The sequence below is a fragment of the Indicator indicator genome, chromosome 21 (genome assembly GCF_027791375.1).
Source record: "Indicator indicator isolate 239-I01 chromosome 21, UM_Iind_1.1, whole genome shotgun sequence".
Lineage (NCBI taxonomy): Eukaryota > Metazoa > Chordata > Aves > Piciformes > Indicatoridae > Indicator > Indicator indicator.
Window position 1 is genome coordinate 13,869,120 of NC_072030.1, and position 25,496 is coordinate 13,894,615.

General features: G+C 53.9%; 1 protein-coding gene across 1 annotated transcript in view; it reads left to right on the forward strand.

Moving 5' to 3' along the window:
- The window catches only part of DAGLA (diacylglycerol lipase alpha), a 41,594-nt gene extending 27,392 nt beyond the window's left edge, over positions 1-14,202 (forward strand). The window contains exons 12-19 of the mRNA XM_054390645.1: positions 2,616-2,696; positions 4,642-4,784; positions 6,366-6,434; positions 7,802-7,874; positions 9,312-9,508; positions 11,284-11,413; positions 12,210-12,391; positions 13,275-14,202. Of these exons, the coding sequence (XP_054246620.1) occupies positions 2,616-2,696; positions 4,642-4,784; positions 6,366-6,434; positions 7,802-7,874; positions 9,312-9,508; positions 11,284-11,413; positions 12,210-12,391; positions 13,275-14,202 (1,803 nt within the window). The remainder of the gene's footprint in view (positions 1-2,615; positions 2,697-4,641; positions 4,785-6,365; positions 6,435-7,801; positions 7,875-9,311; positions 9,509-11,283; positions 11,414-12,209; positions 12,392-13,274) is intronic.
- The last annotated feature ends 11,294 nt before the right edge of the window (positions 14,203-25,496 follow it).

The window sequence follows — 25,496 nt, forward strand, 5'->3', positions numbered from 1 at the left end:
CACACTTAAAATATAGATGAGGCCTTGGAGCTGTTTTGGATCAAAACACTGAGCTTGGGATTAAGGTCTGTGGGTTGGGATGGCTAAGGAAAAAGGAAAAAAAAGAGAGATTGTCACAGTTTGGAGGGGAAATGAACAGCAAAAAAAAAAACCAGCCAACCACCCAAACCCACTTCACTGTTTTTTTTGAAATAAAATCTACAGATTTTTTTTATAGTAATTCACTGAAATAATGATTCCTTAGGCAAAGGTGTGGAGCCCTCCTGAATTCTGTGGGGCTTGTACAGGGCAAAAGTAATATGGTGATGGTGGTTGTGTTGAGTTCTGAAGATGCTGAGGGGCCTGGAGCAGCTCTGTGAGCAGCAAAGGCTGAGAGCCCTGGGGCTGGTGAGCCTGCAGAAGAGCAGCCCCAGAGGGGAGCTGAGCAATGCTCAGCAAGAGCTAAAGGAGCTGTGGGGGGCAAGAGGCTGGGGCCAGACTCTGCTGAGTGGTGCCCAGGGACAGGCCAAGGGGCAGAGGGCACAAAGTGGAAGCCAGGAGGTTGCAGGTGAAGCTGAGGAGAAAGTTGTTTGGTATGAGGGTGCTGGAGGCCTGGAGCAGGCTGGCCAGAGAGGTTGTGGAGTGTCCTTGTGTGGAGAGCTTCCAACCCCCCCTGGGCATTGTGCTGCTGGGCAAGCTGCTGTGGGTGCCCTGCTGGAGCAGGGGGCTTGGACTGGCTGAGCTCCAGAGCTCCCTTCCAACCCTGCCCCATGTTGAGATTCAGTGACTCTGATCTCTGGTGTCAAGCCAACCAGGATGACAAGAAGTAGCTGCTAGAAGGAAGCCCTCAAAGCTCAGCAGTGATAACAGCTCTCACCAGTTTGACAGAACCATCCCTAACAGCTACAATTTTGAAGCTCTACCCCAACTAGACCCCCGTTAGGGCTTTCACACACACAACTCACCTTTCATGAAGTCTAGTGGTCATGGAGGTGTTGGTTAGAAGGTTGGACTTGATGATCTTAGAGGTCTTTTTCCAGCCTTAATGTTTCTCAGGCAGTTTTGTGCAATTCCATTTGGCTTTCCCTAGAGCTCCAATATTTGGTTGTTTGCATGAGAGCTCTGAACTTTGAGGCCAGGCAGTTTCAATTCTTTGGGGTATAGGAGAAAGTGTCCATCTTAATGGAGATCTGTAGGTAAGCTTGTCTCAGTCTCTGATATTAAAATCCCTGCCTTTATTAGGTTCTCCTTTAATGATCAAAAGTAGAGCTCCAGGGCTGACTAACAGCCCCCATTTGGAACATCTCCATGGATTTAGGTCATGCTGTTCCAAAATAGAATCCTAAATTTCCGTTAGTCTGAGGTTCACTTCTCATTAGGGTGGCAAAGGAAGAGCCTTCTCAACACCAGGGAAGCTGCTGAGCTGCTGGGAGCTCTGAGCAGGCACCAAAAAAAGAAATTATCTCCTGGCATCTGCTTTTGGATGGTGGTTTTGGTGGCGTTACAGCCAGCCAAGCTCAGCAGAATCACCTGCTCCTGCTCCTTCCCTTCACTACTCACCTGGGGCTTGATGGTGTGCTTGATACTGAGGGCTCTGAAGATGCTTTGCCAGGAGTTCCTTCGTGTCTCTGAGATCAAACAGTGCCCAGGCATGGGCACTTTGTACCTCAACTCTTTTCAGGGAGGGGCGTCATGGAGATGATCTGCCCTGGGTTTGGGGCAGCTCAGGCACTGGGAATGATTTGAGGTCTTTCATCACCAAATTAGCAGCAGGATGACTTCTCTTTGCCATGGATCACAGCACTCTGCCTTCAGCCTGTGGAGTTCAGGCTCACTCACCCCTGAGTTAAACTGCAGTGAGGGCATCACCAAGAGCAACTTCTAGCTGCTTGTTTCAAACAGATCAGAGAGTCATGGAATGGTTCAGGCTGGAAAAGAACTTCAAGGTCATCAATTCCAAGCTTTAACCCAGCACTGCCAGGGCACCACCAAACGTGGCCCTCAGCACCACATCTCCACAGCTCAGAAACCCCTCCAGGGATGGGGACTCCACCACTGCCCTGGGCAGCCTGGGACAGGCCTTGGCAACACTTGAGAACAAGCCAGGTCTTGACAATCCCTGCCCTGCTCCTGCTGGCCACACCATTGCTGATCCAGGCCAGGCTGCTGGTGGCCTTCTTGGCCACCTGGGCACCCCCTGGCTCATCTCCAGCTGTTGTCACCAACCCCTCAGGTCCTTTCCCACTGGGCATTTTCCAGCCACTCTGCCCCCAGCCTGGAGCCTTCCTGGGGTTGTTGTGACCCAAGTGCAGGACCCAGCCCTCTGGCCTCCCCCCGTGGCTCCAACCACACCAGGTCCCTTTGCAGAGCCTTCCAACCCTCCATCAAATCCACACTACCACCCAGCTGAGTGTCATCTGCGAGCTTACTGAGGGTGCACTCAATTCCCCCATCCACATCAGGTGCTAATGAAGCTTCTTCCCAAAATGTGGAGTGCAGTCAGTGTCCTCCCTGGCCCATGCTGGGTGGCAGTGGGAGCTGAGCAGCACTGGAGGGAGCTCAGTGTCTGCTCGATGCTGAGATCAGTGCTGATGTGCAGCTGTTCACGTCCTGCTCTGCCTTTGTGCTTCCCTCAGGGAATGGTGCTGTCTGCTGAGTACATCAAGAAGAAACTGGAGCAAGAAATGGTTCTTTCTCAAGCTTTTGGACGAGATTTGGTGAGTCTGAGTTTGCTTCTCTCCTAGCAGGCTCTGCAGAAGGTGAGAGTTTCAGAAGTTCCTGGCTTGAGGGAAATCTCCACAGCCCTGAATCTGTGGTACTGGTTTCTCACATCTTCCTCCCATTCCTATCCCTCTGGATTGCCAGGCAGGCAACTAGTTACACAGGATCCTAGCATGGCTGAGGTTGGAAGGGAGCTCTGGAGCTCAGCCAGTCCAATCCCCTGCCAAAGCAGGGCACCCACAGCAGCTTGCCCAGCAGCACAATGCCCAGGGGGGGTTGCAAGCTCTCCACACAAGGACACTCCACAACCTCTCTGGCCAGCCTGCTCCAGGCCTCCAGCACCCTCACATCAAACAACTTTCTCCTCAGCTTCACCTGCAGCCTCCTGGCTTCCACTTTGTGCCCTCTGCCCCTTGGCCTGGCCCTGGGCACCACTCAGCAGAGTCTGGCCCCAGCCTCTTGCCCCCCACAGCTCCTTTAGCTCTTGCTGAGCATTGCTCAGCTCCCCTCTGGGGCTGCTCTTCTGCAGGCTCAATAGCCCCAGGGCTCTCAGCCTTTGCTCCTCACAGAGCTGGCTCCAGTTCTCCAAAGAGTGTTTTATTTTGAAGCCCCCCAGTACTGCAGAGCTGATTGTTTTCAACTCAGGCTGAACCAAGTCCCATTTGGTGGCAGTGCAGGAGAGGGAGCATTAAAACCAAATCAAGAAGAACTGAAATCCCATCTCTATGGAGATTCTCTTTGGGGATGGCACCAGGATGCCACACTGGCTGCCTGAGTGTGCACATTTCTCATGCTAGAAAGCCATCAGAGAACCCAAGAGAGGTATTAGGAAGCAGCTTACCTTGGTTTATGTATCATTAAGAGTAGAGTCTTGTCCCCTTTAGGGAAGTTAATTCTAAGCTGCCTCATTCCCTGCTGGCAGGCAGCTGTCCTTTCCCTGTGCCCAAAGAGTGCCCATGGGGACATTAGCAACAGCTCAAGGGAGAAGGAAAAGCAGCATGAAAGCTTCAGTGGTTCCCTGTAAGTTGAGTGTCACAGCAGTCAACCTTGAAGTGTCTGCCTGGAGATGTCTGGGACATGTAGGGAGAAATGTGCAGGCATCTGACTTCTTTATGTGGGGCTTTATTCCTCCCTCTCCTCTGCTGAGACCCAACCTGCAGTGCTGAGCCAGCTCTGGAGTCCCCAGCACAGCACAGACAGGGAGCACACCCTGTTGGAGCAGGGTTGGAGGAGGTCACAGCAGTGATGGGAGGGCTGGAAGCCCTCTGCTGTGTGCCAGGCTGAGAGAGTTGAGGTTGTTCAGCCTGGAGAAGAGAAGGCTCCAGGGACACCTTCTGGTGGCCTTTCAGTGCTTCAAGGGCTGAGAAGAAAGCTGGGGACAGACTTTTGAGCAGGGTCTGATGGGACAGGACAAGGGCTGATGGTTTAAAACTAACAGAGGGAGATTCAGACTGGGGAGAAGGGAAAGATTTCTGTCCCTGAGGGTGGTGAGAGCCTGTCCCAGGGTGCCCAGAGAGGTGGGAGCTGCCCCAGCCCTGGCACCACTGCAGGTCAGGTTGTTTGGGGCTCTGAGCAACCTGCTGTGGTTGGGGCTGTCCCTGCTGACTGCAGGGGGCTTGGACTAGGTAAGCTTGAAAGTTCCCTTCCCACCCAAACCAGTCTGGGATTCTCTCCCCAGATAAAGGCTAACTTGGCTTCAGTGAGCTGTTACTGTTGAGAAGTTGCCCCTGATGTGCTGCAGAGCTGGGAGGGGATGGTGACTCTGAAAGCTCCATGTTTGGTTGTCTCCTCTACGTGATAAGCAGGATCCTGTTCTGCTCCAGAGGTCACTTCTGATCACTCCCATTCTGGAATTCTCTGAAAGGGCCAGATTTGGAGGGTTGTGGACTTAAACCTTTCAGTCACTTTCTTGCTTGATTTGTTGTTGTTGCTTCTTTTCAGGGGAGAGGCACCAAACACTATGGTCTGATTGTGGTTGGGCATTCCCTGGGGGCTGGCACTGCTGCCATCCTCTCCTTCCTCCTGCGTCCTCAGTACCCCTCACTGAAGTGCTTTGCCTATTCTCCTCCAGGTGGGCTTCTGAGGTAGGTTTTGGGCCAGGGGTGAGGGAGAAAGAGGAAGGGAAGCAGTTGTAGCTTGATCTGATCCTCTTTATGATGCTCTGAGGAGCAGGAGAAGACAAGTCTGTACCTTGAGAAGCACACAGGAAAATGGAGAGGGGGGGGATGTAGGAGTTGAGAATGGGTGGCAGCCTTTACTCTGTATTAGTTTGGAGTTTAGGTTCTAAAGGCAGGTTGCTGCTCTCCTAAATATTCTGGTTTGTGACTTAGTTGTGCATAGCTGGCTCTCATTTCACCCTGACCAGTGGCAAATGGAAGCTGAGGGGATGAATGTGGGGCAGTTTCCTTATCCTCTCTGCACAGTGTCCTCTCCTCCTCTGCTCTGAACAGATAGGAGAGATCTAAAGGATCCAGCATAGATGTCTCCATCAGTTGGATCTTGTTGTTTGGATTCCTTTTGTAGGTGACAAAACCCCTGGCACTTCTGGATGTGTGATTTCTGGCATTCTAAAGTGGGTGCCTGAAATGGGTCAGCAGGGTTGTGCTGCTTGGGTGCCTGTTCCTCTCCCTTGGCTAGAGGTGGACTCTAAAGTAGCTGCCTTGGAGATCTCTGAAGAGAGGGGTATGGTGGATTCCTCCCACTCTAAATTGGACCAGACCTGCTGCTCATGTTATCTACATGGCAGCCAAACAAAAACATCCCACTTGATTGCTGGGAGGTGAGAGAAGGTCTTTCTAGTCCTGACAGACAGCGTGGGGGCACTCCAAAGCAGCTCTGGGTTATCAGAAGCTTCTGGAGATAGTTACTGCATCATGTTCCAGCAGCAGCCAAGGGGCTGGAACCATCCTGCTAACGAATCTGCATGCTGGCATCACTTGTCACCAGGATAATCCCTGGTCTTCTGCAGGGCTGGAGGAGGTGCTCTGTAGAATGTTTTGTGAGAGTTTTACAGCTTTCTGCTGAGAGCTTCTGCTCCTGAGCCTCCAGGCTCTGCTGTGTTACCTCAACTCTGAGGTTTCAGAGTTCAAGGAGGTGCCTCTGACTGCCACACCCTCCAAGCTCTGCTGTGTTACCTCAACTCGGAGGTTTCAAGAGTTCAAGGAGGTGCCTCTGACTGCCACAGGTTTGTTGCACTGTGTGTCATGCCCAGGATCATCTCTAGGTCCATGGTACAGCCTCTGTCTGGTTCAGAGAGACTTCTAGGAAGGTTGCACAACCAGCTCATAGCTTGGGAGCCTTAATTCCCTTTGATCTTGGTGCTCAGGTTGCTGCAGAAAGTGGCCATCTTACTCCTACTGTGTCTTTGTAAGGCTGTCAGAGGAGCTCAGTAGTCTTATGAGATACCTTCCTCCTCTCTGCTGTCCTGACCATTCCCAGACTCTTGGAGAAGTGCTTCCTTTCCCAAGCGTTTTCAGAGCCGTACACGGAATAACGTCGCTGGGGGCAGAGGAAGTGAGGATCAGGCTTTTCTTTACCAAAGTGGAGGTCCCAGAAGCCTTGAGCAGCTTGGGTTTGTGGGGTTTACAACCCTGACAAGTTGGGAATGAAGTGCAGTTTGCCAGTGAAACACTGTTTGCTTCTTCTTGGTCCTCTTTCTCTTCCAGCGAGGACGCCATGGAGTATTCAAAAGAGTTTGTGACTGCAGTCGTGCTTGGCAAAGATCTAGTGCCCAGGCAAGTTGAGAAGTGGCTGAATTTCTTGCTGAGTGCCTGCTGCTCTGTACCAGAGTCACCTATCTCCTAGCACAAACACCTAGGTCATAGCTGGCTCCAGTTTCCTCACTTACCTGTCCTTGTGTGCTTCTTACTTGTCTTCATAGAACCATAGACTCATGGAATTGTTTGGGGTTGGAAAAGGCCTCTGAGATCATCAAGTCCAAACCATCAGCCCAACATCACCATGGTATAGAATCACAAAGGTTGGAAAAGACCTCTTAAGATCATCAAGTCCAACCCTCAAGCCAACACTCCCATGGCCACTAAACCATGTCCCCAAGTGCCATGACCACACATTTTTTGAACCCCTCCAGGGATGGTGACTCCACCACCTCCTTGGGCAGCCTGTTCCAGGGCTTGCCTACCTTTTCAGCAAAGAAATTGTTCCTCATGTCCACCCTAAGCCTCCCCTAGGGCAGCTTGAGGCCATTTCCTCTTGACCATCACCTGTTAACTTGGGAAGAGAGCCCTGGTGCCTGTAGTGCTGCATCTTTTATCTGCCCATCTCCATTGGTGTTTCCTCCCCATCTCCCAGCTGCCTGCATGAAAGGCATGGGAAAAGTCCTGGCTCTGATGACATTTAGCTGACATGTCAGTGCCATCCTCCTGCTTGCTGATCTCATCTTCTTCACACTCTACCCTGCACTAGATGTGCTATCATCTCATTTTGTCCTGGCTCTCCCTGAGCACCTGTTCCATGTCATCTCACATCTCTGAACCAGCCCTTCCCTCATTTCTTCTCTCTTGGCATTTCTCAACCTCTCGTCATCTCCTGGGAACCTGTTCTGGGCTAGGAGCCAGACAACTTAGGTTTTAGTTGTGCTTCTGCTTCTGTCCTGCTGTGTGACCTCAGATGAATGGTGACAATTTCTGTCTGTCCAGTACAAGGCATGCAGGAGTGAGTGGAGGGAGAAGCACACCACAGCAGCACCAAATGTGCCTTTTGGTAGGCCCAAAGCTTGTCCATCCTCTCATCTACTTACACAGCTCCCTGTCACCTTCCTAACTCACCTTCTGTGTCATCCTATCCTTGGTTCTTGCTCACTTCTTTCTGTGATTGCATCATCTTCCTCCTTCTCTGTTCATTGACCTCTCTCCTCTCACTGATTCTGCTGTGACATTCCCTACTCGGTTGTGGTCACCACAATGGCCTCTCCAACCCTGGTTACTGGTCCTGAGGGACTCTACAACCCTCCTCTGAAATGGTGGCAGCACTTTTTTTTTTTTGGTCAGGTCTTCTGTCACCTGGTTTGTTGGTCTGTGCTGTGTGGCCCTGTGGTTCTGCTCCCTCCTGCACTCGCTGTAAACATCTCTCTCTCCTCCAGAATTGGGCTGTCTCAGCTGGAGGGATTTCGCCGGCAGCTCCTGGATGTTCTTCAAAGAAGTAACAAACCAAAGGTAAGAGGATAGACGTTCAAGGCCAGGTTAGATGAGGCCTTAAGCAACCTGGTGTAGTGGGAGGTGTCCCTGCCCATGGCAGGGAGGTTGAACTGGATGATCCCGAAGGTCCCTTCCCACCCAAGCCATTCGATGAGTCTATGATTAACTGACTCTGAGCAGTGATGATACTTGCAGTGTCACACAGCAACCCTGCAGACTTCTCCTGCCTTCCAGGTCTCCTCAGGTCACACAGAATGATAGGGGTTGGAAAGGACCTCTGGAGATCATCTAGTCCAACCCTCCTACCAGAGCAGGTTCACCTAGAGCAGGCTGACACAGGACAGCGTCTAGGCAAGTTTTGAATAACACCAGAGATGGAGACTTCATCAATTCTCTGGGCAGCCTGTCCCAGTGCTCCACCACCCTCAATGGAAAGTTCCTCCTCATGTTTAGGACCACTGTGACTACTGCTTAGGTCACCAGAGGAGTGGTGGAGGGAGCTGGAAGGCAGCTGGAGAGGTCAGGTCAAAGAGCTGCATCCATTTTCTGGTTCACCATCACAGATCTACAACAACTGAGCAGGAGATGTTCCTGTCTGAGCCTGGTTTGAGGTCTGTGCTTCAGATGGAGCTTTTCTTGGCCAGTAACAAATGGTAACAGACTGGGAAGGCCAAGGGTTGTCTGCTGGGGTAATGTTGCTACTGCTGAGTGCTGCCTGGATGGTGCTGCTCTAGGATAAGCTCTCTGCTAATGGCCTGGAGATAGGAAATGTGGGAAATTATTCTTGCCCAGGCTTCTTTACCAGGACACTGAGGTGGAAAAACATCAAACATGAAGATGTTAGGGGTAAAACATTATAGAAAGGACCAGGAGAGAGAGAAAAGTGAGCTTGTGTGTAGAACCATGAAGGATTCAGGTTGGAAAAGACCTTCAAGTTTAACTCTAACCCTTCACCCAGCACTGCCAGGGCACCACCAACCCATGGCACTCAGCACCACATCTCCAAAGCCTGGAAACCCCTCCAGGGATGGGGACTCCACCACTGCCCTGGGCAGCCTGGGACAGGCCTGGACAACCCTCGAGGGCAACAAATTGTTCCTCATGTCCAACCTAAACCTCCCCTGAGGCAGCTTGAGGCCATTGCCTCTTGTCCTGTCACTTGTTCCTTGGCAGAAGAGCCAAAATTCCTTGCAGGGAGCTGCAGAGAGCCAGAAGATGTCCCCTCAGCCTCCTTTTCTCCATGCTCAACACCCCCAGGTCCCTCTGCTGCTCCTCCCTAGCCCTGTTCTCCAGACCCTTCCCCAGCTTTGCCCTTCTCTGGACCTTCTCCACCCCCTTCAGCGTCCTTCTTGGATCGAGGAGCCCAAACCTGAACGATGCCCCTGCTGTTCTTTGCTGGGGTTCTTTTTTTCCCTCTTCTCAACCTTTCTCCTTCCCTCCTCTCCTGTCTCACAGTGGCGAATCATTGTGGGTGCCACCAAATGCATCCCCAAGTCGGAGCTCCCCGAGGAGACGGAGGAGAACTCAGTGACCAGCAACCGCCTGTGGACCCACCCCAGCGACCTGACCATCGCCCTGTCCGCCAGCACCCCGCTCTACCCGCCCGGCCGCATCATCCACGTGGTGCACAACCACCCTGCAGAGCAGTGCTGGTGAGTCGGGGGAGAGCTGGGCTCCAGACACCCTGCTGGAGGGGCTCCCCGAGGCAGGCAGCCACCTCTGAAGGGGCGGTGGTGCCAGCGAGCGTGTTGGCACCGGCGGGTTAGAAGGATGCTGGGCAGAGGTTTGGAGCCGTGGCAGGGCTGTGGCTGCTTGGAGATCTTCTCACTGAATCACAGAAAGATTCAGGTTGGAAAAGACCTTCAGCAGATCAGCAAGTCCAACCCAGAATCCTGCTCTGCAAGGTTCACCCCTAAACCGTAGCCCCCAAGCACCACATCCAAACCACCTTTAAACACAGCCAGGGCTGGTGACTCCACCACCTCCCTGGGCAGCACATTCCAAGGCCTTGACCACTCTGACTGGGAAAAAAAATTTTCTTAATGTCCAGTCTAAACCTACCCTGTCATAGCTTCAGGCCATTCCCTCTTGTTCTATCACTAATTGCCTGTGAGAAGAGACCAGCACCAAGCTCTCCACAACCTCCTTTCAGGTAGTTGTAGACAGCCATGAGGTCTCCCTTCAGCCTGCTCTTTTCCAACCTAACCATCCCCAGCTCCTTCAGTCACTCTTCATAAGATTTATTCTCCAGGCCCTTCTCCAGCTCCTTGCCCTGCTCTGCACTCACTCCAGCACCTCCACATGCCTAAAACTGGACACAATACATGAGGTGTGGCCTCACCAGAGCTGAGTCCCAGAGGACAATCCCTTCCCTGCTCCTGCTGGACACAACATTTCTAATCCCAGCCAGGATGCCTTTGGCTTTCTTGGCCACCTGGGCACACTGCTGGCTCCTATTCAGTTGCTTGTCCATTAGAACCCCCAGGTCCCTTTCTGCCAACAGCTTTCCAGCCACACTGCCCCAAGCCTGGAGCGTTGCTTGGGGTTGTTGTGACCCCAGTGCAGGACCTGGCATTTGGCCTTGTTGAAGCTCTCCTTCTGTTGCTTTTTCTCTCTCTGCAGCCTGTTGGTGAGTCACTAGAACAGGCTGCCAAGGTGAAGTCACCATCCCTGGAGGTGTTCAAAAAATGATGTGGCACTTCAGGGTATGGTTTAGTGGTCATGGTTGGACTTGATGGTCTCAAAGGTCTTTTCCAACCTTGATGATTCAATGGCTCTACTCCTTTTGCATGCCGAAATATTGGCCTGCTCTTTCATCCTGGTTTCCCCCTCTGTTTGAATCCAAACTGATCTTCTAGCTGAGAGGAGATTGTCCCCCTGGACTGGGCAGTGGTGAGGCCATGCCTGGAATCCTGGGGTCAATTTTGGGCCTCTCACTCCAAGAAGGACATTGAGGAGCTGGAGCAGGTCCAAAGAAGGGCAACACAGGTGGGGAAGGGTCTAGAGAACAGGGCTGGGGAGGAGCAGCTGAGGGAGCTGGGGGTGTTGAGCCTGGAGAGAAGGAGGCTGAGGGGAGACCTTCTGGCTCTCTGCAGCTCCCTGCAAGGAGGCTGGAGCCAGGTGGGGGTTGGGCTCTTCTGCCAAGGAACAAGTGACAGGACAAGAGGGAATGGCCTCAAGATGCTCCAGGGGAGGTTTAGGTAGAACATGAGGAACAATTTCTTGCCCTTGAGGGTTGTCAATGCCTGTCCCAGGCTGCCCAGGGCAGTGGTGCAGTCCCCATCCCTGGAGGGGTTTCCAAGCCCTGGAGCTGTGGTGCTGAGGGCCATGGGTTGGTGGTACCCTGGCAGTGCTGGGGGAAGGGTTGGACTCCATGACCTTAAAGGCCTTTTCCAGACTGAAGGACTCCATGAATCTCTGCTTGCAGCTGCTGTGACCAAGAGGACCCCACTTACTTTGCCATCTGGGGTGACAATAAGGCCTTCAATGAAGTGATCATCTCGCCAGCCATGCTGCACGAGCACCTCCCGTACGTGGTCATGGAAGGGCTCAACAAGGTAATGCAGGGAATTGGGATGGAGGGGCAGTTAGGTGCCCCAGGAAAAGTGCTTTGCCATGGGCCAGGAAGTCTACAGGAGCCAGAAGTCCTTGCCCATGAGAACTGGGTGTTTAAATCCAGGAGGCCGTTTGCTTTGGAGGGGAGGAGGGAAGTCAGGCTATTAGAGCTGAGTCTAAAGAGATCTGGAAAAGGAGTGTAGATCTCCATCCCAAGTCCAAACATCCCAGATTAGGTGGTCTTTACAAATTTCATGGCATCATCATGTGAATTTGGGGGATGTTTGGTTCCATCTCTCAGGGGCTGCCTGTTGCAGGCTGCAGCTCAGGGGACATCCAAGCTACAACAGAAGTTCTCCATGCTGTGGCTGCAGCCCCTCTCTTAGTCATTGAGCTGCAGAGGAGTTGGCTGGATGGCCCTTGAAGGTCCCTTCCACCCCAAACCAGTCTGTGATGATGTATAATGGTTGTAGAATGGCTCCCTGCCACTAAGCCACAGTTCCTCACCATGAAGCTCTACCATGGAGATTGAGCTAAGTCTCCTTTGCCCTGCTGGTCTGAAAGTTTTTCCTCCCAGCTTCCCTTCAGTCACCTCCTCAGCTCTGGATTCCCAGAAGGGCATCCTGACAGGTTAGATGAGGTCAGAATTCATGGATATTATCTCATATCTCATAGACCTTGTCCTGTGCTGGCAGAAGATATTGGTAAGGAAGAAGCCAACGCAGCTGCTTTGAAGTCCTGAGCTAGGAGCAAAGCTCTCCAGTAAAGCTCTATGGTTCCTCTGCTTGCTTTCAACAGGTCTTGGAGAACTACAACAAGGGGAAAACAGCTTTACTTTCTGCAGCCAAAGTGATGGTGAGTCCTACAGAAGTGGATCTCACCCCGGAGTTGATCTTCCAGAGCCAGCCTTTACCTAGTGGACCCTCGGTGCAGATTGGAACGGGAGCGGTGACAGTGGACAGAAGGAACAGCAGCACCAAGTAAGGATATACTGCTGGTTTCTCTGAAGGGTTGTTCTTTGTCCTCCCTTGACCACCCTTGTCTGTCCTCCCTTGACCACCCTTGTCTGTCCTCCCTTGACCACCCTTGTCTGTCCTCCCTTGACCACCCTTGTCTGTCCTCCCTTGACCACCCTTGTCTGTCCTCCCTTGACCACCCTTGTCTGTCCTCCCTTGGCCACCCTTGTCTGTCCTCCCTTGGCCACCCTTGTCTGTCCTCCCTTGGCCACCCTTGTCTGTCCTCCCTTGGCCACCCTTGTCTGTCCTCCCTTGGCCACCCTTGTCTGTCCTCCCTTGGCCACCCTTGTCTGTCCTCCCTTGGCCACCCTTGTCTGTCCTCCCTTGGCCACCCTTGTCTGTCCTCCCTTGGCCACCCTTGTCTGTCCTCCCTTGGCCACCCTTGTCTGTCCTCCCTTGGCCACCCTTGTCTGTCCTCCCTTGGCCACCCTTGTCTGTCCTCCTTTTGCCCTCCTTTTGGCCACCCTTGTCTGTCCTCCTTTTGCCCTCCTTTTGGCCACCCTTACCCACCTTTGCCCGCCCTTGTCCGTCCTCCTTCACCCACCCTTGTCCATTGTCCTTTGCCCGCCCTTGTCCGTCCTCCTTCACCCACCCTTGTCCATTGTCCTTTGCCCGCCCTTGTCCGTCCTCCTTCACCCACCCTTGTCCATTGTCCTTTGCCCACCTTTGTCCGTCCTTCTTCGCCCTCCTTTGCCTACCCTTGTCTGTTGTCCCTCGCCCTCCTTTGCCCCCCGTTGTCCTTTGCCCACCTTTGTCCGTCCTCCTTCACCCTCCTTCACCCACCCTTGTCCGTCCTCTCTCTCCCTCCCTCTCCCACCCTCTCCACCTCTCCTCTCCCTCACCCCAGGAGCAAGTCCCACTCGGAAATCAGCTTGGAGGGTTTCTACGAGACGAAGCCGGCCGCTGCCGTGCCGCCGGACCCGGTGGAGCTGCTGCTGCTGGACACGAAGGAGAGGCTGGCTGTGGAGCTGCAGGACCGCCGTGCTCCCCTGGCCACCATGGAGAGCCTCTCGGACAACGAATCCATCTACAGCTTCGACTCCCGACGCTCCTCCGGTTTCAGGAGCATCCGGGGCTCTCCCAGCCTCCACGCCGTCATGGAGAAGGACGAGACCCACTGCTTTTATATAGACCCTGCTATCCCTGAGGAGAATCCCTCCCTCAGCTCCAGGACAGAGCTGCTGGCTGCTGACAGCCTCTCCAAGCACTCCCAGGAGACCCAAGCCCCCGAGAACGCTCTCAACAGCGGCGGCACCACGCCCCAGCGCCGCTGCAGCGAGGAAGGGGCCAGCAGCGAAGGGGATCGCGTTTCCCTGGCCCCCAGGGAGGAGCTGGCCCTCCAAAACGGGCGCCTCACCGATGTCCCCAGTCCCCAAGTGCTGGAGTTTGCTGAATTCATAGACAGCCTCTTTAATTTGGATAGCAAAAGCAGCTCCTTCCAGGACATCTACTGCATGATGGTGTCAGACAGCTCCAGTGACTTTGCAGAGATGCCCAAGTCGGTCAGTGAACAGGAGATCCTCTTGAGGGCACAATATGAACCCAACCTAGTCCCAAAGCCCCCAAGGTTGTTTGCAGGCTCGACAGACCCTTCGTCAGGCATCTCTGTCTCACCCTCTTTTCCCCTTAGTTCATCTGGAGAACTCATGGACATCACCCCCACGGGTGTGAGCAGCCAGGAGTGCCTGGCCACTGACAAAATCCGGACTTCCACCCCTTCGGGGCCTGTAACCAGCCCTGCCAAGCAGGATGACCTCATGATTTCAGCCCTCTAGTGCCAGGGGGAAGTGGGGGGGCAGCTCCAAGAGCTGACCCCCGTAAGGCTGAGTGCTTGGGATAATAGATTGGAGGAGGTGGTCCCTGGGCAGTTTGGATCGGAGGAGGCAGCTGGAAGTGTCCCTTCTGGGGTGTGACAAGAGTGGAGGATGGATTGTGCTCAAAGCTGGGAGAAGAGGTGGTTGTGGTTGCTCCACTACAAGGGTCTTGAGTTGCTAAAGGTGGATGTGAGTTCCCTACCTCAGCCTGTCTCGTTTCTGAGGCAGATTCCTTGCCCCCCACCCAGGGCACCTGCTGAGTTGGGGAGTGAGACCCCTTGCTTCATGGCATCCTCAGGGTGGGGGGTGAAGGGGTGGATTCTCTGAAGCTTGAGGATTGCAAGGTCTGTGTGTGTGGAGGGAGGGGGAAGGTGGTCCAGAGCAGATCACACCTCCTGCTCCCTCCCCTTGGTACTGTGTTGGTGGTCATGGAAATGAGAGGATTGAGACTTTGGGCCCTGTTGCACTACCACATGGATGTGGCCCAAGATCCAATCCATCACCCTTTCCATGGGGGTTCTCTCCTCTTTCAAAGCCATTGGGGGGGCTGTGTTCTCCCCAGATGCAGTCTCCCCTCCCCTGGCCAGGCACAGCAAGGATGGGGCTGGCACTGTGTTTTCTAACTCCCCTTGAGTGCTTCTGTCTTCAGTGACCACCAGGCTGCTTCCAAGAGGGGAAGGGACACCATTCTGAAGAGCCAAAGCCCTCTGCCACGTCCCTCTCTTACCAGAAAAGAGTTCTCCTGGATCTCACCACCATCACTTCTCAGTTCCCTGGACCACTCTGAGCTGGCATCCTTCCTGCAGGACTTGACAGGATTCTCATCTCAGAGCTGCATGGATGGATCAACTTTAACAATTCCAACTTTTCTCAACACCCAGTGTTATTTTTAATTTTTTTTTTTTAATTTTTTTGTGCAGAGCCTGGGAGCTTCTCCTGGCCTCTGCTGTGTCCTCACAACCACTCCATATGCAGTGATCACAGATCAGTGCCAGCCTCTTATCAGTGGGAGTTCAGGGAAAAGATGAACTTTGACTAAGTATTGAAAATCTTTTGTATGTTTACAGAGCTGCTAAGCTGCTTTTTTTTTTTCTTTTTTTTTTTTTTTTTTTTTTGGTTGGGGGGGGAAAGTATTTATTAAGCAAACAAGGAACAAAAAGCATGTTCATTCTCTCCTGCCTGTGCTGTTCCCTCCTGGGACTGAAGGGAGAGAGAGGATGGGCAGCTAGGAGTGTGTAAATCCCCAGCTTTTAAAGCAAATGAGAGTTGGGGAGGTGGAGGGGGGTGAGGGGAAGCTGCACACAGCCCCTCACCCACCTCCCCCTCACACAACACCTTGCAAAGCTTGACCAAGTGGCTACTAAATCTACCTGAGTGCTGCTGTGCAGAGCCTCAGAGCCTGGAGGAGCCTGCTACAGACTTTGGCTGGGCAGGGAATTTCCCAGGATGGAAGCAGGAGGGGAGGGGAAACTCCCTATCTAGAAAGTGGAAAAAAACATACTGTGAGCTGTAGAAGGCCTTCAGTTGCCAAAAACACCTTCATATCCAGGCTTGGTGGAGTTACCAGTGGGTCTTACTGGTGCTCTGCCCTCCCTCACTGGAAAGGAAGCTCCTATTTTCTCTTCCTTTCAACCACAGAGGGGTTAGATCTTCCTTAGCTGCAGTATTTCCATTGTGGGAGGGATGCTGTGCTTCTCAGGAGCTTCACTCATGAGCAATCCCCCTGCTCCTGCTATCCCTAACCTCTAGCAGTGTTCCTTTGAGCACTTTCTGGAAGCTCCAGGTGTTGATCCAGGGCTGTGCTGTCCTGGATGCCACCCAAAACGGGGCATGGAGAGGGATCAGATGCCATCAGGTCAGGATGGGAGCACTTCAGAGCCAGTGGGCACTGCTGTAGGTGACTTAAAGTGCACAGAAGTGAGCTGGACTTTGTGTCCAAGCACCAGTTTCCCACCTGCTGATTGAAGTGTGGGGATATTTCCCCCTGCTCCTCACAAATTCCAGAGCCTGCAGGCAGTAAAATCTTGTCCCTTGTGGGTTAGGTTCCCAAAGTGACCATTTCTGTACTGTCCTGACCTGGAGGGATGAAGTTCCTGTGTCCAGAATCATTTGTTAGAAGCAAACAAAAATGATTCTGAGCCACAAGAAGTGACTTTTCTTTTCCTCTCTAGGTCCTTTCAGAAAAGAGCAACCTGGTTGCCCTTGCTGACAGCTCCTCTCTGGTTTCAGGAGCTCCCACAGAGCAGCTCACCCAGCAGCAGGTCACTAAGCCCAGACCACAGGCTGAGGCTGAGCTGCCTGCATGCCCCTAAGAACCCACTGTGGTGGGTTCCAGGAATCCCCACAGTAAACAGGGTGGGTTTGAGGGGGGAGGAAGGGGAGCTGAGATGTGAGGAGGCTGAAGCTAGCAGGCTGGCTCACCTCCTGCTGCCAAGTGGTGGCAGAGAGCAGGGTAAAGGGAGGTCTTTTCTGCCTCCAATCCTTGGTGGAAGGTGGGGAAGTGATAACACTTAGCACTTAGGCAGAGCTTTAGATCTGCAGAGCACTTTACAAACAGGAATGGAAGCAGCATCTCTGGCCCTGGCAGGGAGGCTGCTGGGAGCTGGCTGTCCCTTGAGACCAGCTGCAGCTACTGGTGCCCTACCCAAGGCTGGTGGGGGAGATGACTTCAAGGGGAGGCAAGTGGATTATCTCCCTTCTTAAGAAAAGAGAAACCTCACAAAGTTTCAGTAGGGACCTGCTGATGTTGAACAGGTCACAAATACTGCACTAGAAAGTCACTTCTGTGCTGGGAGGGTACCTCCAGACTGCTTCCTTCTCTGTGCCATTGGAACTGTGTGCCAGGGGAGTAGGGGCTTGTAGCTGGAACCAACCAGCCTGGCATGCTGCATTTTATTGCCTTGTGCTCTGATTCTTAGGCTTCTCCTGGAAAACTAAACACACCAAAAAAAGAACCCCAACAAAACAAAAAGCCTGGAAAATTCCCCTCTGCTTGTGAGCTGGGCTTGCCACAACTGGAGAGAGTAAAGGTGCAGAAGAGCCCTTTAAAAGGTCAGGTTCTTACTGCATCCCAGCTGGGGGGGATTCTTGGTTTCTTTCCTTCTCTCTCCGCACACAGCTCTGCTCCCTGGTCCCTCACAAAGCAAATCCACCTTCTTGGCATTACTTTCTGCTTGAAATGTCTCTCTTGTGTCTCAGTTCTCATCACTCCTTGGCTGGAGGAGTGTTAAGGGCAGGTTGAGCTTCCTGTGTCGTGCTGGAGGAGATCTGGAAGGTTGCTAAGCCTGAAGCTACCTCCTTCATTTGCAGCTCTCAGCACCACCTGCTGCCTCTGCCCTCACTCCACTCTGCTGTGCAGCTCTCTTTGGAGACAGGAAGCTGCTTCAGATTTCTTCACCTCTTGGTTTCTGGTCCTTATTCTTCAGCTTTGTGCCTTCTAATCTTTGATTTCAGTGGGATGTTCCCCCCTGGGTGGAGGTGGTGCTGGAAGTGCACTTCTGAGTTCTTGACCCAGCCAACAACTCTCACCCAGTGCCATGGCACATCCTTAAAATGTCCTCTAAGAGCTTCTGGTAGAGTTGTGGAGTTGAAGCCATGCAGTTCCTGGAGCACTGAAAGCTTTGTGCACCTGAAAGTTTAAAGCACAGGAAGAAACCCTCTACACCAGTCCAGCTTTGCCAGAGCCTGGCTGGGTTCTCTGCTCTTTCCACCATCCCCTGGGGCAGCAGCTTCCAGATGGCTGTGAACTGGTGCTTGTCCCAGTGGTGCTTGTTTGTGAGGTCAAGGGAGGTTCTTCTCCCCTTCTACTCTGTCCTGGTCAGGCCACAGCTGGAGCACTGGGTCCAGTTCTGGGCTCCCCAGTTCAAGAGAGACTGGGAACTGCTGGAGAGAGTCCAGGGGAGGCTCTGAAGATGCTGAGGGGCCTGGAGCAGCTCTGTGAGCAGCAAAGGCTGAGAGCCCTGGGGCTGGTGAGCCTGCAGAAGAGCAGCCCCAGAGGGGAGCTGAGCAATGCTCAGCAAGAGCTAAAGGAGCTGTGGGGGGCAAGAGGCTGGGGCCAGACTCTGCTGAGTGGTGCCCAGGGCCAGGCCAAGGGGCAGAGGGCACAAAGTGGAAGCCAGGAGGTTGCAGGTGAAGCTGAGGAGAAAGTTGTTTGGTGTGAGGGTGCTGGAGTCCCCATCCATGGAAGGGTGTCAAAGCTGTAGAGATGTGGTGCTGAGGGCCATGGTTTGGTGGTGCCCTGGCAGTGCTGGGTTAAGGTTTGAACTCCAAGGTCTCTTCTCAGCCAAGAGCTCTGTGTGATTCACAGAATCTCAGAATGGCTCAGCTGTCTCCATGCCCTTTGCTCTCTCTGTTTCCTTTATTGATTATTTTCTCACTTTCATGTCCCTTGTGCCTTCTGCTTTCCTTTGATGTGAGCTCTGAGCCTCCTGCTTGGCACCACACGTCTGCCAGCTTCCTTTGGCACCCAGATTTCTTCTGTGGGTGTACAAAGGGGAGTGCAGCATGGCCAGAGTCACCTTCACTGCTGGGTCTTCTCCCTGTCTCAGCTGGGACTCACCAAATGTCCCCCCCACCATTTCTTGCTGCTGCCTCAGGTCCTGTCTAAGTGCCAACAGCCAAACCTGAGCTGGGGCAGGCTGTGTCCTCACACCCACCTCCCAGTCAGCCCACAGCCCCCTCTGATCAAGGAGTTCATCTTGTGCAGAGCAATTGGCCTTTGGCCATCATCTCAGGCAGTGTTCAGCAGCTCTCTTCCTCTCAGGTCAACTTCATGAGTCAAACTCTTCCTTACTCTTCCTTGCTCTTCAACATCTGCCTCTTGTTTTTGCAAGAGTGGAGCTTGTGCTGAAGTGGTGCCTGCAGTTGTGGTGTTCCTCTCCCTGGCTCTGGCACAGCCATCTGCCAAAGGGAGGCTCTCTAAACCCAGAGCTGGACCTTTTGGGTTTGCTGCTTCCATCACTGTTGTTTCAGACCTCTGAACTCGCCCTGGGCTCCATCTGCTGATGCCTTCTCCCTGTCCCATGCAGGAACCTCTCTCTGGCTCCTCCTTTCTTCCTGCAGAAGCACTGAGCACAGAGCAGCACAGGCAGAAGCCTTCATTTGGGGCATTCTTGGGGCTTTCTCTGTCCTGCTTTCCCCCATGGCCTTTCATGCAGTTCTGATGGCTCAGAGTTGGAGGTACCTGGTGCCAGGTGGCAGTACCAGGAGGAGGGAGCAGTCACTCAGCCCCTCAGGCTGGCTTGCTGGCCCATGCCTCTGTGTTCTGTCCTACCTTGATGCACTCCTTGGGATGGTGTGTGTGAAGAGATGGCATCTTGGGTGGGTTTGGCTTAGCCCACTGCCACCCACAGCCCCCCTGTGGGGCTCCACTCCATTAGCAGTACGGCTGCTGGCCAAGTGGCATCATCTGCAGCTCCTGAGGGGCTGCAGCTCCCCAGCTTTCCTTCCACAGATGCTGCAGCTGAGTGAAGAGGAGAGGATGTCCAGGGCCCAGCCCCAAGCCCCTGTCCCCTGTGATAAGCTTCATCACTGATGTCACCCACAGGGATTAGCAGAGCTGGGTTGCACCTCCCTGCCTTCAGCACCTGGGGAGTCAGGAGGGGACAGCTTTGCCCTCAAAGACCCTTTCCTCTGGCTCAGCTCTCCCTTCTGGTGTCCTGTCACAGCCACCACTCTGGGCTGTCCTCCCTCATGGCTATGAAGAGGCAGAGCCAGCAAGACCCAGAGGAACTGTTGGAAACTTTTTTTTTTTTCCTCTCTCTCTCCCCTCATCTTTTTGTGCCTTTGTTTTTGTTTTGTTTTGTTTTCTTTCTTGATCCTGCCAACCACATTGGGTGGAGCCCAGCCTGATGGCCACCATGCAGCAGGAGCTGGCAAGGGCACACAAGAACTCCCTCACCTCCTACATGCCTCTATGGGAAAACCTTTCTGCCTGCTTCTGTTCCCCTGGCCCTCATCACCTGCTGGGGCAGCTCAGAGGAGAGTAGCTCTAAAATTGAACCCTCTAGCCCAAACCTTCTGCACTCATGGGAGAACCAGGTCCTCCTGAGGACCTGTGAGCTGCTCTGCCTGCCTCTTGCAGGGCTTTGGAGCACTTGCATACATCTTTTGGGGTTAGTGGGTGGGATGGGGTGGGGAGGGGAAGCAAAAACCCCAATAACCCAGGATCCTCTGTCTCTTATGCTCAACCCAAGAGGGCACTGCCCTGCTCCAAGCTGCCCCAGCATGAAGACTCCAAGGCAACTTCAAGCACTCCTCATGTGCCATTCTTTGGGTGACTTTTCTGTTGGTTGGTTGGTTTGTTTTATTTTGTACCTTTCTGTATGAAAAGATCCCAACCTGATCTTGCTGTAAAGAGAGAAAGCAGCTTGAAGAGAGCTGAATATAAAGAGAGCTGTATAGCAAAGGTCCTGTACATTCCATGGCACCCTGTATAAAGTGGATGTAGAAGCATGACTGCTGGTTACCTGACTGTTCCCAAGCCTGGCCTGGAGGAGGACAGCTGTGCTTCACCTGAGGTGATGCCTTCAAGGGTGGTGCATGAGTTGGAGAGCTGGCAGAAACATAGGGATGGGTTGGAAGGGTCCTTAAGGATCATCTGGGTCCTTAAGGATCATCTATATCCTCAAGGGCCACCTCCCACCAGCTCAGGTGGCTCAAGGCCTCATCCAACCTGGCTTTGAACACCTTCCAGGGCATCCACAACCTCCCTGGGCAGCCTGTTCCAGTGTCTCCCTACCCTCACTGGTAAGAATTTCTTCCTCATCTCCAGTCTCAATCTCCCCTCTTCCAGCTTCATTCCTTCTCTCCTATCACAGCAAGCCCTTGCCAGAAGTCCCTGGTTGTAGAGAGATGAGGGATGTGGTGTTGGAGCATCACTGGAGCTCTCCAGAAGGCTCTGGGAACCAGGCTGGTTGCCACTGGAGCTGATGGGCACCTCCCTAGCTCTGTCTGTCCTGGCTCTCAGCCTTTGATGGAGTGGGGAGGACACTTTGGGGGACTGGTGGTGTTCATCCAGGGTTAGTGGTTGGAATCCTGGGGTCAGTTTGGGGCTCGCACTCCAAGAAGGACATTGAAGGGCTGGAGAAGGTCCAGAGAAGGGTCTGGAGAACAGGAATGGTGAGGAGCAGCTGAGGGAGCTGGGGGTGTTGAGCCTGGAGAGAAGGAGGCTGAGGGGAGACCTTCTGGCTCTCTGCAGCTCCCTGCAAGGAGGCTGGAGCCAGGTGGAGGTTGGTCTCTCCTACCAAGGGACAAGTGACAGGACAAGAGGGAATGGCCTTGACTTGCCCTGGGGAAGGTTTAGGTTGGACATGAGGAACAATTTGTTGCCCTTGAGGGTTGTCCAGACCTGTCCCAGGCTGCCCAGGGCAGTGGTGGAGTCCCCATCCCTGGAGGGGTTTCCAAGCCCTGGAGCTGTGGTGCTGAGGGCCATGGGTTGGTGGTGCCCTGGCAGTGCTGGGGGAAGGGTTGAACTCCATGACCTTCAAGAGCTTTTCCAGCTTCAGCAATGCTGTGATTCTCAGCTCCCATCCTGCCCAAAGCCTGGAGCAGACCCCTGAATGCTGCTCACTGGGAGAAAGAGCTCAGGCTGAGGTGGACTAAGTCTATGGTTCAATGATTCTGTCTGCAGGTAGGTTCCTAAAGCAGGATCTCAGTGCCTGGTGCTGTTCCCAGCTGAATAAGGCTGGGAAAGGGAAAGCAGGACTCAAGGCTTAGAGGGTCAGAGAGGAGGAGACTTACAGGAGCCAGAGGAAAAGCCTCAGGAGAAGAACAGCAGCTTTCCACCCAGGCAGGAGAAGGAAGGAATGCCTGGAGGCAAACAATCCTCTTAATGGCTGCATGGAATAGTTTTTATGGTTGCTCCTGAAGAGCCTAAGAACTATCAGGGGAATTAAGAGCTCAAAGGTGCCTGAACTGCTGAGTTCCTCTACAGCTGCCTATAAAAAGTGGTGGGATGCTGGAGTGCCTCCTGCTCAGGGTTTGGTTGGGCCGTTTCTTTTCCTACCCTGTAGCTTGTCTCAGGGCTCATAAAAGGAAATTGCCTCTTCTGTAAACACTTCCTCTGGTGGGGAAAGCAAAACAAGCAAGCTCTGGATGCAGCCCTTGTATAAACATCCAATAATCCGTGCTGAGGAGCAGCTGGTTTCATCCAGTTAGGAGGGGAAAAAAAAAAAATCAGAGCTGCCTGCCCAGCAGGCACGAGGGCTGTGGATTGAAAACCTGGTGGAGGCTTTTAAAACCATTGCCAGGGATGGAGGAGCCCTTCCTGAGGAGGCTTTCTGGGTCCTTGGGATGTTGGTGGCCACAGGAGGAATTGCCAGCTTCATGAGAAGCAGCTTTGTGAAGCCATGGGTCAGAGAACATCCAGAGCTGCTCCCCAGGACAACTTCCCAAGAGATTTAGGAGCCAAACTCAGCTCTTGGGGTCACAAGGACCCCAGGAAGGCTCCAGGCTGGGGGCAGAGTGGCTGCAAACTGCCTGGTGAAAGGGACCTGGGAGGTTGGTGACAGCAGCTGGAGAGGAGCCAGGGGGTGCCCAGGTGGCCAAGAAGGTCACCAGCAGCCTGGAATGGATCAGCAAGAGTGTGGCCAGCAGGAGCAGGGCAGGGATTGTCCCTCTGGAGAGGACACTGCTGAGGTCACAGCTGGAATCCTGGGGTCAGTTTTGGGTCTCTCACTCCAAGAAGGACATTGAGGAGCTGGAGCAGGTCCAGAGAAGGACAACAAAGCTGGGGAAGGGTCTGGAGAACAGGAATGGTGAGGAGCAGCTGAGGGAGCTGGGGGTGTTGAGCCTGGAGAAAAGGAGGCTGAGGGGAGACCTTCTGGCTCTCTGCAGCTCCCTGCAAGGAGGCTGGAGCCAGGTGGGGGTTGAGCTCTTCTGCCAAGGAACAAGTGACAGGACAAGAGGGAATGGCCTCAGGTTGCCCCAGGGGAGGTTTAGGTTGGGCATGAGGAACAATTTGTTGCCCTTGAGGGTTGTCAAGGCCTGTCCCAGGCTGCCCAGGGCAGTGGTGGAGTCCCCATGCCTGGAGGGGTTCCCAAGCCCTGGAGCTGTGGTGCTGGTTTGCTCCTGCTGCAGTCAGCAGAGGGGTGCAGCAAAGCTCCATGGCCTTGTCTGGAGCTCTGGAGGTGCTGTGCCCTCCTGAGGTGCCCATGCCTGCAGCAGAGGGTGCTGTACCCATGCTGGCAGTGCTCCCACCTTGGGCTCTTCCCCTCTGGGGACATTCCCAGTGCCTGGCTGAGCACCACTGGCATTGAAATACTGCTGCCTGCCCCCTCCCACTGCTTGCTCTGCAGTGGGCAAGGGAAATCCCAGAGTCTGATCCAAGGGATTGGATATTAGGGAATATTTCTTTGCTGCAAGAGTGGTCAGGCACTGGAACAGGCTGCCCAGGGAGGTGGTGGAGTCACCATGCCTGGAGGTGTGCAAGAAGTGTGTGGCCATGGCTTGGTGGCTGTGGTGGGTTGATGGTTGAAGGTCTTGAAGGTCTTTTCCAATCTTAATTATTCCATGATAACAACAACAGAAGCCAGGGGCTGGCTTCTGGAGGGGCATCTCCCTGCTTGAAGACCTCTGATGACCTTTCCCAACCCCTGTGGGTGCTGTAGGAGCTGTCCCACAGTGTTCTGGACCAGTGCTTGGGTGCCAGTTGCTCCTCCTCTGCCCTGAGCTGTTGTGAATCCCAGCAGGGCTGCTTTGAGCCCTTGGGTTCCTTTGGCTGCCCTTGATGGGAGAGGCCTCCTGCAAGGGGTGTCCCTTGCTGGGGACTGTTCTCCATGGTGGTGTTCTCTCCATCTTGGGAGCAAACCCCCAGGCTGTTAATGGATAACCAGGCAGGGATTGATCAGAGGCTTTCTGCTTGCCAGGAGGAGATAAGAGCCTGAGCCTGCTGGGCTCTGCTTCCGCCTCCTGCAGCCTGGGAGCTCCCTTGGGTGTGCACAGGGCCTTGGACAGGGGCAAGGTTGCATCTTCTGCTCTCTTACCTTCTCCAGGGGCTGCTACCAAAGGAGGTTTGCAGAAGGCAAAGTGTGAGGGCAGCCAGAGTCAGAGCAGGCCAGCTGTGGGGACACATCTCCCTGGGCTGGCCAAGCTCTGCCTGCCCAGGGCTGTGCTGGCCCTTGTGGTGTCTTCTGGGTCATACCTGGAAGACCAAGGGGTCTGTGGATGGCTTCATGGGTAGCTGAAGATGAGGAAGGATCTGGCTAAGGCCACCAGCATCCTGCCTGGGATCAGGAGCAGGGCAGGGATTGTCCCCCTGGAGGGGGCATAGCTGGAATCCTGGGGTCAGTTTTGAGCCTCTCACTCCAAGAAGGACATTGAGAGGCTGGAGGAGGGCCAGAGAAGAATCTAGAGAACAGGGCTGGTGAGGAGCAGCTGAGGGAACCTGGGAGTGTTGAGGCTGGAGAAAAGGAGGCTGAGGGGAGACCTTCTGGCTCTCTGCAGCTCCCTGCAAGGAGACTGGAGCCAGGTGGGGGTTGGGCTCTTCTGCCAAGGGACAAGTGACAGGACAAGAGGGAATGGCCTCAGGATACCCCAGGAGAGGTTTAGGCTGAACATGAGGAACAATTTGTTGCCCTTGAGCCTTGTCAAGGTCTGTCCCAGGCTGCCCAGGGCAGTGGTGGAGTCCCCATCCCTGGAGGGTTTGTGAGCTGTGGAGCTGTGGTGCTGAGGGCCATGGGTTGGTGGTGCCCTGGCAGTGCTGGGGGAAGGGTTGGACTCCAGGATCTTCAAGGTCTCTTCCATTCTGTTATTCTCTGCCTCCATCCAGCATCACCTCAGGGTGTGAGCAGGGTGGTCTCTCATCAGCTGGAGGCATGGTGAGGAGGATCTTGCAGCAGGGAGAGCACAAAAGCTTCCTCTGCCTGGTGGGGGATGCCCCTCCTGAGGTGTGCTGGCAGGGGGGGAGTTTGCTTCCAAACTCAGGCTGCTCCTAGGACACAGGTGGAGCAATCTAGGAGGTCCCTTAACACACCCCTGATAAGAGTCTCAGTGGTGTTGGATCCCAGCAGGCTAATGACCCCAGAGCAAGTGACCTCCTGCTTTGTCCCTGCCTCCAGGGACCTCTCAGCCATCTCTTTCCACTTCCCTCCTTCTGTGTCCTCAGACTAAACCCAGACACCAGATCAGGAGGAAGTCTCTCCTGAAATTCAGTCTGGCAAAGATAAGAAGGTAATGGCCTCAGGTTGCCCCAGGGGAGGTTTAGGTTGGACATGAGGAACAATTTGTTGCCCTTGAGGGTTGCCAAGGCCTGTCCC